Raw genomic sequence first — 10,316 nt, forward strand, 5'->3', positions numbered from 1 at the left:
TTCATAAAGAAAACCAACAGTAATGTCAGTAAAGTTTAGTTCTTAATTTAATTTCACTGACTCGTTAGATGAAGATCAGAGTCAGCCATTCATGATGATCTTGTGGGAGTACACACACTACGAACAAGCCGCTTAAAACACTGCTAATGAATCAAACCGGCTTTGCTTTATTTGACGTGCTTTTGGATTTATCAATAATTTGGTGGCTTAGCTCAAAATGCAGTGAAGCAGTAACAGAACATGAGTACATGGAACAATTATCAAGGACTACTGGATGTAAATGTATGCAGTGAAAGTAGCCGAATCAAGCGTTTAGTACCACCCGAGGGCATAAATGGCCTGTGTTATGTATATTTAATTTGACCATTTGTCTGTTAGTTTTAATTTTTTTATTATTCAATTACATCCTATTGCAATGTAAAATTGTTTGCTGGACTTGACCTTTTCCAAAACTGTTCAGTTCTGTTTGACCCGATTTACTTTTTTTTAAAAGTAAACGACTAAAATAGCTTAATTATTCTCCATTGTGTATAAGCAAATTAACCAAATTATTATTCAGGCTAACATGTTGATATGGGTCAAGGTTTTGGAGATTCCAGAGGGAATTTTAAGTGCTGTTACATTTTAAGGTTTATTAAATCATGTTAGGAAGTTATGTTCCTTTAGGTAATGGTTGTTTTTAGAAATGCTAATTTGTGACCTAGGGTCAAACAGAGAACTATATTATATTGAGACTGTCAGAATTTTATCAGTCGTGCTTTAACACCTAGCACTTTAAGTTTTGTTATGTTGTGTCCAGTTTGGGCTGAATTTGTATTTTCTTCAAATTTTTTAATTCAAGTGATTATTTTCCCTGGAAATACAAAAGTGTTCTGTTATAGTTCTTGGACAAATACATTCACTGAAATTTTACGGAATTCAAAACTGCAATAATATTTTCTGTGATTCAACAAGAGACTGTTTACACATCAACACTGCGCTGATTATTAAAGACATCATCGCCTTCAGTTTCGAATTTTATCAGGATTTGAACTGAGATTCACTTAGAACTTTTCACTGATATGACTTGTGTTTTTATTTCTTGGATTACGAATTTAATTTTGTGTTCTAGGGAAATAAATTGTTAAATTTTACAACACTTGTTTTTTCACTCTTTTCTGTTACTTATTTTAAGAGCATAGACTCCTAATACCTGATGAAGGTAGATAAAGTATTAATCCAAGAAAATGCAAACTAAAAATAAAAAAGCACTTTCCCTTTCCTGGAAAGAGGACATCAAATATTGCATTTGCCTGACTTCCGAAATGATTAGTCCAGGACATCGAGCTATGCGATTTGATCAGACCTATTAGTATATAAACCAGAACAGGTTACAGAAAAGTTGTTTACACTGTAATTACCCTAGGTCAATATACAAAATAAGCCAGTTACAGATGGTCTGCTTTAGGAAAGTTTCGCTATAACTAAATTTGGTCCATGTTCAAAGGATGCCACTTTACAGAATGACTGGTGAAGGGAAGTTTTGCTATAGCAACATATTCTTTGGTATTTAAGTTCCTGGATATTTCAGACAAAAATAAGACATTTGTTTGGCAGTCATATTCACGATTTGCACCTATCAAGTGTTCCATGAAAACTGACACACCAAATACTCAATTAGATTCATAGCACACATGAAATTAAACATAGGTACAATAGTTTTTATTTTGTTATAATCACCTTTCAAAATCTCGAACAAGGAAATGCTTTGTTGAACTTACATAATTACAGTAACTATAGCTGTGGTACAATCAATGGATGTGATGATAATGTCTTCAGGTTTTCCACAGCTTTGAGAAGAAAAGATTAGCAGTAAGATAGTCTGATTTGCAGGTTGTATTTTTCTGAATTGCTTCTCTCTTACCCCGTTTCTCCATACTGAGCTAGTTATTTCCTTTTTACTCTCCACACTGGTTAACTTGCCCTGGAAAGTGAATGGAAGTTAATAATAATAAGTAATATTATATCATTTAGAATTACTGATAGCATAAGTAGAAAACATATACCCCTTTGTCAATGTATACTTCTACACAACCATTTTCTTCTTCTTCCTCACACCGGTTAACTTCTTATGCAAAGTGAGTAGAAATCAATAAGGATAAGCATTATGATAGCCTATGGATAAAATAAAACAAAAAGTAAAATACATTCTATAATTCTTATTCAAAATCAAAAAGAGGATTCTGCATTTAAACATCTGTCCATTTTAATGTCGTTAATTTTGTTTTTAAATTTCAAATCAGAAGTGGGGTACAAACAAACGGGAGTTGAGCGAATACTATAGCAACTAAAACTTTTGGTGTTCTGATGTTGACTTTCATAATCAGTCAAAATATTATCCAAGACAAACACCCACAATTCTCTTGAATGTCTTAAGTTTTTCTGTTAATCTAATACAGGTTTGCTTTACTGTTAAATTCTGCATTACTCATGTTCTTTGTCAAGACAGTTAAACAACCTAGAAAATAAGTTAGCTGCCGTACGTCGGTTACATGAAACCAAACATCCGCACAAAGGAAAGGCTAAATATGATTCTCATAATAAAATCAACCGCCATCGGAAAAACTTTCTCACCGTTAAATATTATGGCTATCACTATAGTACACTGGACTTTTGTCATGTGCTTACTAACGTTTCATGGCTTTAACGGAAAGCTGACAGCTTTCCTATAGAAATTATATGTATTGAATGCAAGCCATTAATCTCTTGGTAGAAGATGAACATTTTATGAAGTATGCTTGCAATTCTATCGTTTATATGTACTCAATGAAACTGCTATAATGTACTCTAGCAGTAACGTATAAACAGACTATTTCGAAATACTAAAAGGTGCCTATAAATAGTACCTTTTACCACAAGGCCTACTCGATGAACTGCCGGATAGCCATACTGAAACCAACAGTCTAATATAATCCTTCATACCTATCGGTGTAGGATAGGAAAAGTTACCCCGATTCATCGAGAGCATTTTATTTAAATTGTGATGTTAAATTCATTTACCCGCCAAAGATAATAATGAGGATAAGAATTTTTAAAATCTGACGTGACAACAAAGGCTTTTTCAACTCGAACTTGCACTCAGGAATCTTCCTTTATGTAGGTCTATCAGAGCGAAACGGCCTGTTAGCGATACACTTCACAACTGAACGCTGTGAACGTTTTCGTTTCTTTTGAAGAAATAAATGTTGCTTTATAATAAATACAGTTTTTAAAAAAAATCGCTGCATTTTCATCGAATCAAAAAAGAGTAACCTAATATATTTCGGATGAATATATCGATATATCGAATACTTCATTTCGAAGCCTTACCTTGATGAGAAGTGATAATTTGGCTGCCACTAATGCGTTGGACTTGTACAGTTTATGTGTATTATTGACTGGCGGACAGATATCATTATTTCTAGCATCGATGCATACTGTTTAATTTCAGATCAATTAATAAAAGGCAGATGTAGAAGACACATGCGCAAAGAATTTTCCAGTCTATTTAGACATTGTACGGTGGATTTCACTTGGTTACGCTTGGACATGTTGCTGCCTTTGTCAATAACTGAGACGATTGACATGTTCACTTGACATCCATGTGTTTCTTCGTGGTAGTGGATTGAAGCTACCAACTTCGTAATTTTTCTGACGTTATCTTACAAATACTGTTCTGGATCTCATTCACTCATCTAGTGATTCGATCCGTTGTGGAAATATATTAAATATCTTGTTTATTAAATTCCCGAACTCCCGTTTTACCGTTTAAATAAATTTCATTAGTTTCCGGATTTGACTCCGTATTCCGCTTCCGCTATTTTACTTACGCCTGGATTTCCTGAAAATCGTTCAACATACGACACGTTTTAAATCGACAGGACAGGACAAACTACTGTCAAGTAAGACTATATATCTATTCCTTTGTGCTCAGGAACATTATTTCGGACTGTTCAATGTATTAATTATTAGTTTACAACCGTCAGATGTGTAATTTCAATGTTTTGAATTGTATTTTCGTTTTCGTATGAACTGGACATTTCGTCACATATATATTTCGTCATGTAATTATAATTTTCCCTCATTTTTTGATCATATTGTAATAGCCCCTTACTTTATATTTCAGTTTACCATTCTACTGTACATCCATTGGGAATTTGAATAAATACAAGCCTCCACAGTGAGTTGTCTTTGTTTTCACCTTCGCCAAGTGGGTCCATATGTACTAGGTTGCACTGTCTGGTCCGGCCAGAACAAATACCCCGCTTATGTACATTACTACTACTACGACTACTACTACTACTGTCTTTATTTATAGAGGGTAGTTCAATTGCACGAAAACAACCGATAGCCCTTGATGCCACCATACTTTGAGAAGTTGGATCAGAATTACTAAGATTTCACTCTTGAGAGAAAATTTAAAAATCCATGGATAAATAAACACATATTAAATGCCATGAGTGCCTTCATTGTACGAAGAACTATTCGCTTAAAATGTTGTTGTTGTTGTTGTTGTTATTTTTCCCTCGACTTAAAATTATGAACCACTCCACATGGTCTAATAAACATAATGTATCAAACGATGTCTCGCGTGAGCTGTCCGATATATAATTAAAGTTACCTTATGATAGCCACAGACATGACCCATAGATAATCATCAGGACGATACATGTCACTTAATGTTTCGTTTGAGATATATGTGATTAAGCTGGTATTGGTTCGTAGTACACTAGATAAAAATGAAAATAATGAAACGCTTAATGAGATTTTAAACGAACTAGTCTCAGTATTTAATTTACTCTGCTACAAAGACTGAATGCAACTTATTTCAAACACTCTATAAGCCTCGATCGTGTGATTGGTATTTTCAATTAGTTTCAAGTTTTCAAACCTGGGACTGGACTTTGTTAAAACATTTTTTTTGGCGCGCGCATAAATGCTGTCAAAATAGATTAACTTCGATTACAAAAACTCAACTTTTGATTTTAGTCTTACAAATGACCTGCCATTTTAATGAATTAGAGTGCATAGCGTTGTTCAATGTTACTTGTAGAACTACCTTGTAATGAGAGAAAGAGAGAGAGATCTTATTACGTGGCAAGATGTTGTATCACGGCGTTATGATTTAGAACACACAGCTATAGAAATAAGTGCATGCACCACACAACGCATATATTTTGTTAGCTGTTTAATGCAACTGATACCAAGTCCACAAAATGATAGCCTAACAATTAAATAGCCAGATGATACTATAATTCAGCTTAGAAAACGAACAACAACTTTGGAATCCTTATTCATGAAGCGGTTTCGTAAGTACTGATAAGATTCATAAAAGAATTAAGGAAATATAAACAAATTATAAACTTTAACTACATCGTCAAGGAATTTTGTTTTATTAACAATATTAAACAATGTATGACAGGAAATTTAAGCAAATCAAAAAGTTTAACTAAACAATTAACGCTAATCTTCTATGACGGTGACCTTGACCCTGACATCAATTGTGTGAGTGTGTTTGGCACAAAATGAGTTGAATCAAGTTCATAATGCTTTATCGTAAAAACCGTTGTCACACGATTATTGATCAAGGGACGATCAGCATAAGTACGAAATGAACCAAATGCATTTAGAGTCTATGTTTCAAAATCAGGAAGCTTAACATAATTAGAACAGAGACCTCTCTGGAAAAAAAATAATTCAGAGGTTACTGTTTACATAACTGCAGCCATTTCGTCAAGCATTTGTGTTTCTGTAGATCGATTCATCATATTAACAGATTAATATTGTACAATAAACAAGAAGAAGTAATTGAAACAAAACAGCAACTTATTATATTTGTCTCCGGCATTACTTTAAACACATACTCAGTCAGAGCAGTGTCGTTAAAATGTGCAAGAAATGTTCCCGTTCAAAGCAAATCATCATATTAAAAGATTATTTTAGTACGACAAACATGAAGAAATAATGGATACATGATACTGACATATCAACCATCCTTATCTTTTAGTTCATACACAGTGATAGTAGTATCTTTATAATGTGTAACCAAGAACGTTTCCCCGTTTGGATCAAAGCAGATTGCTGCTTGCATCTTAGTCATTCCAGTTCTAATGATTTGAATGAGGGCCCCCACCGGAGATATTTGGAAGGTTTTGTAGGATGCAAATGCTGGCAAGTACACATTGTCATCCCTGTCTAAAGCAACACCCTGTGGATATAATAGATCCTGATGTTTGAACGTAAAGTGTTTCTCTCCATCCAACCCAAAACAATGAAGACAGTTTTCAGAAAACAGAGATATATACAGCCGGGTTTTGAAGGCATTTAGGGCGATATATGTCCAGTCTGCACTATTACCGTCAAATGTATAGTAGGATTTCTCTTTACCATCCAGAGTAATGAGGCTCCAGTAATACGTTTTACCATCACCGCATGGTCCGGACACTATCATCTCTTCTGCATTATAAGCCACAATTCCGAAACATTTGTATCTGGTTGGTATCTGTTGTAGAGGTGTGAGTGAGTTGCCATTGAGGGATATAACATAAATTGATTTTGTATATGGTAAGGATACTACAGCAACATTTTCGTCAGTCATACAGACGTCCCACGGATTACTTGGGAGTGCAAGACATGTGATTACATTGAGCAAAGCGTCCAAAAGATAGCACAAGTTGTTGATGTTATCAACCAGAAAGACATGTTTATCAGAAGTAAATGCCACACCTGAATACCATGGTGTCTTGTCTTCTGGCCCTTTGATCTCTTTGACATGAACAACTTCTGATTTGAACTCTTTTAGTGGTTTAAATCCATCAGTTATCTTAGGGAAATCATCATTTCTCTTTATACTTAATTTGGCAATTTCATTTCTTGGGATGTTAGCGATACTCATTAAATTGGGATGCATGTCTAATTGCAATGTTAGGATGTCACCATGCCAAATCATGCTTTCTGCGTGCCCTCTGAACGTAGATAACTGTTTAATTAATCTGTTTGCCAGTTGAAGAATTTGAGATTGTGTTGCAGACATACTTGCGGACTCCATAACGGCACTGAAATTCTTGATTGCTGTTACCTCACTTTGGCAATCTTTGTTTAACTTTTCAGTCCTCTTCTTTTCTTCGCTGTGAATTTTACGTCCTTCCATCTTTACTCTTTTTTCTAGGTCATTTAAAACCGCATTGACAGTCTTCCGTAAATTACATACATCACATACCAAATCATCTACTTGTGATTCCAACGTTTTAAGGTTCGATTCATTGTTGTCGGTAATTGTTTTGATCTGATCTTCAAGCTTCTTTATTTGTTCTTTTATCTGACTCAATGTTTCTGAAAGGTGTGGTGTTTCATTCGTAAGATCAAATACTTCGGAACAGTTTTTGTGATCTGTAAAATAGCATTTGGTGCAGAACTGAGTATTATGATCTTTACAGTACAGCTCTACATTTTGTGTATGTTCCGTGCAAAGAAATTCTACGCTGTGTTGAAGAACAATATTTTGTTTGCTTGCCAGCTCGTCAAGTTTTAGGACGGTGTGAGACCTCAGCATTCTTTGATTACTGTGAATTTTCAAGCAACTCCCACATATAGCTTCCTCACATACAACGCAAAATTGTTCAGCTGGAGAGATGACGTCCTCTGACTGACACACGTCACAAAAAATTTCCACTTTCACTTTCGATTTCATCAACACAGAAAGTAGGAGCATATTTTGAGGAAATAAATATACCCATCTGTCTAATGAACATGTGTCTTTAGAGCGAACCATAGTTCCGCAAATCGGGCAACAAAATTCCTTGACATGATCTTTCACGTAGGCGCTATGTGTTATATGAGATTGTATGCAGCACTGACAAAATGTATGTGAGCACGGTAATCGTCTCGGCGACTTAAAAACCTTTAAACAAAGTGGGCAGTTCAAGACATCTGATAATATAGGCTCACTCTCCTCAATATCATCTGACGCTAGCAAATCTTCACTTGATGATGCCATTATTAGTTCGTTCAGTTTATCCTGCCGTATTTGTGTTCAATGTCCTCACTTAGTTCCAATTGCAAGTGGTCGTAGTCATTATCGTGTTAGTTAAACCATGGGCTGGTTCCCTGTTCTTACATAGCGTGGATTCAATTAAACATGTTCACGTATTCGATTTTTCAGTACGGATTGATGTCTACTCTTGTATGTACAGACAAGTGAACTATAATTCGATTCTTAGACGTTGAAGAGGCTGCATCCAAAATGGGTGATTTACATTCAAAAGTATTATTGTTGAGTATACGGCCCATATATTTTGCTTTTTCCTCTTTGTGCGCAGAAACTATTTGTAATAAAAGAAACCTCCAATATATGTCCTCGATTATTTCCAACTCAGTTATTAGCATCGAGAGAACGAGCCTGTCACATGGACTTTTGAACGTAGGATACAAAATATCGATTTAGAAAGGCCACGCACCATTTTTTATTTGTTATCTCCCGTTTAGGAATATTTTTTAAAAAATTAAAACATCAAGACTAAAATAAATATTAAAAGACTAGAATTTAAAAAAAAATATTCTTTGATCCACTCATATAATGTGATGCATTATAACCTCGTGAATATTAATAAACATCGATATTAAATATTTGCTGGTTAAGTTTAACTATGACTACAATTATGCAACACTAAAATGAAATGTTTCACACAGAAGAGATAATTGAACAAAGGTACATTATAAATCAATTCAGCAGTTTTCGAAAAGGGTATATACATATTTCATCTGTTTAATATGAATGGAATAACATAGGTATATATAGCAAATGTTGAGCGGAATAAAATATCATTCAAAAGTTACAATTCTAATTTATCGATTTCGAGCAGAAAACGATATGATACACTGCTTTGCAAATGGTGCAGATTTACAGATTACATTGAAATGTGCTAAAATCGAGTAAGTCTGCCTCTCTCTCTCTCTCTCTCTCTCTCTCTATATATATATATATATATATATATATATATATATATATATATATATATATATATCAGCGGGGGGGGGGGGCGAACAAACCATTTGTCCGAAACCCATTTTTTACTACCGAAAAAGGGATGGTTACCATCATAGTGGTAGGCGAACAGATCATTTTTATTACCGAATAAATGGGTGGTTACCATCATAATGTCATTCAATATACTACATTCAAGATTGGTTAAACAAAATTGTAGTCGCGCCTTCCCTGCTGATATTAATGTATCCAAAACTTTTATCGAGACCTACACGATATCTGGAAGTAGGATCATGTAAATTTATCGTTTTTAAATTTAATTATATCCATGTCACCGCAACATCAAGTCTGATGAATATTTCGCAACGTATGTGTATCAACTCCATTAAACACAAGTAAAATATTACAATTGTCTCTGATCACTTTTGGTATTTGTGTATATCTCTGAGTTACATAAATCACGTCTGTGTTCTTATGTCTACCTCGAGAGAAAATCCTTGCAGGATTTGATTGTTTACCCAGCATCACATCGTCGTATACAACCAAATTATTAATAAATCCGTCTAAATGATCTACGGATGGTGCTTCATCAATATCGGTTATAAACTCAATAACATTATCATCCAATAACCTTGCGTTTTCATCAGAATCTTTAAGCATATCATAACATCTCTGATCATCAGCTGATGGTGCTACCAAATACAACTTATCCCATTTTAAACATCTCATTATAAGATTAAGTAACAACTGTGTCTTTCCACATTCAGATGGTCCTATTATTATCATTCTGATGGAATTCGGTAACGCAGGATGATGCTTGACTGGTTCTCGTTTTCGAGTCGCTGAGAAATCAATTATATCCATATTATATAAATACATGAATCTATATTGTTTACGTTGTAGAACTAAAACCCCAACTAATGATCTATCCACGGTTACAACAAAAAATGCGAAAATAGCATATGGTGGAAGATGTACAGTATGTAACAGAAAAAAAAGTTTTCTTTTTTACCTAAAAAAGATGGTGGTGATATTGCTAAATTAATGTCAAAGTTCCCAGGAACTCTGTGGGCTAAATACCCAGGAGAAAAACATCTACCAGGATATAATTATTGCGGTCCTGGTACTCGACTCGATATCAGACTTGACAATCAAGATCAACCAAAACCAGGTGAGTATCCTATAAACGCGAGTGATAAAGCGTGTTATGTTCCCGATGTAGCATATAAAAGTGAAGATCTACAAGACAGACATATTGCAGATGTGAATTTGATTCATTCATTAAATTCTATACCAAATAAAAATATAAGAGAAT

At 34.4% G+C, this 10,316-nt stretch overlaps 1 protein-coding gene across 1 annotated transcript in view; it reads right to left on the reverse strand.

Annotated features, from left to right (window-relative positions):
* The window catches only part of LOC149787157 (uncharacterized), a 58,988-nt gene extending 50,891 nt beyond the window's left edge, over nt 1-8,097 (reverse strand). The window contains exons 1-3 of the mRNA XM_089976056.1: nt 6,010-8,097; nt 3,349-3,455; nt 1,904-1,963 (exon numbers count right to left, since the gene is read on the reverse strand). Of these exons, the coding sequence (XP_089832182.1) occupies nt 1,904-1,963; nt 3,349-3,455; nt 6,010-8,014 (2,172 nt within the window). The 5' untranslated portion in view covers nt 8,015-8,097. The remainder of the gene's footprint in view (nt 1-1,903; nt 1,964-3,348; nt 3,456-6,009) is intronic.
* Between the last annotated feature and the right edge of the window lie 2,219 nt (nt 8,098-10,316).

Source organism: Sinohyriopsis cumingii, chromosome 12 (assembly GCF_028554795.1).
Source record: "Sinohyriopsis cumingii isolate HCF-2022 chromosome 12, ASM2855479v2, whole genome shotgun sequence".
NCBI classification, from domain to species: Eukaryota; Metazoa; Mollusca; class Bivalvia; order Unionida; family Unionidae; genus Sinohyriopsis; species Sinohyriopsis cumingii.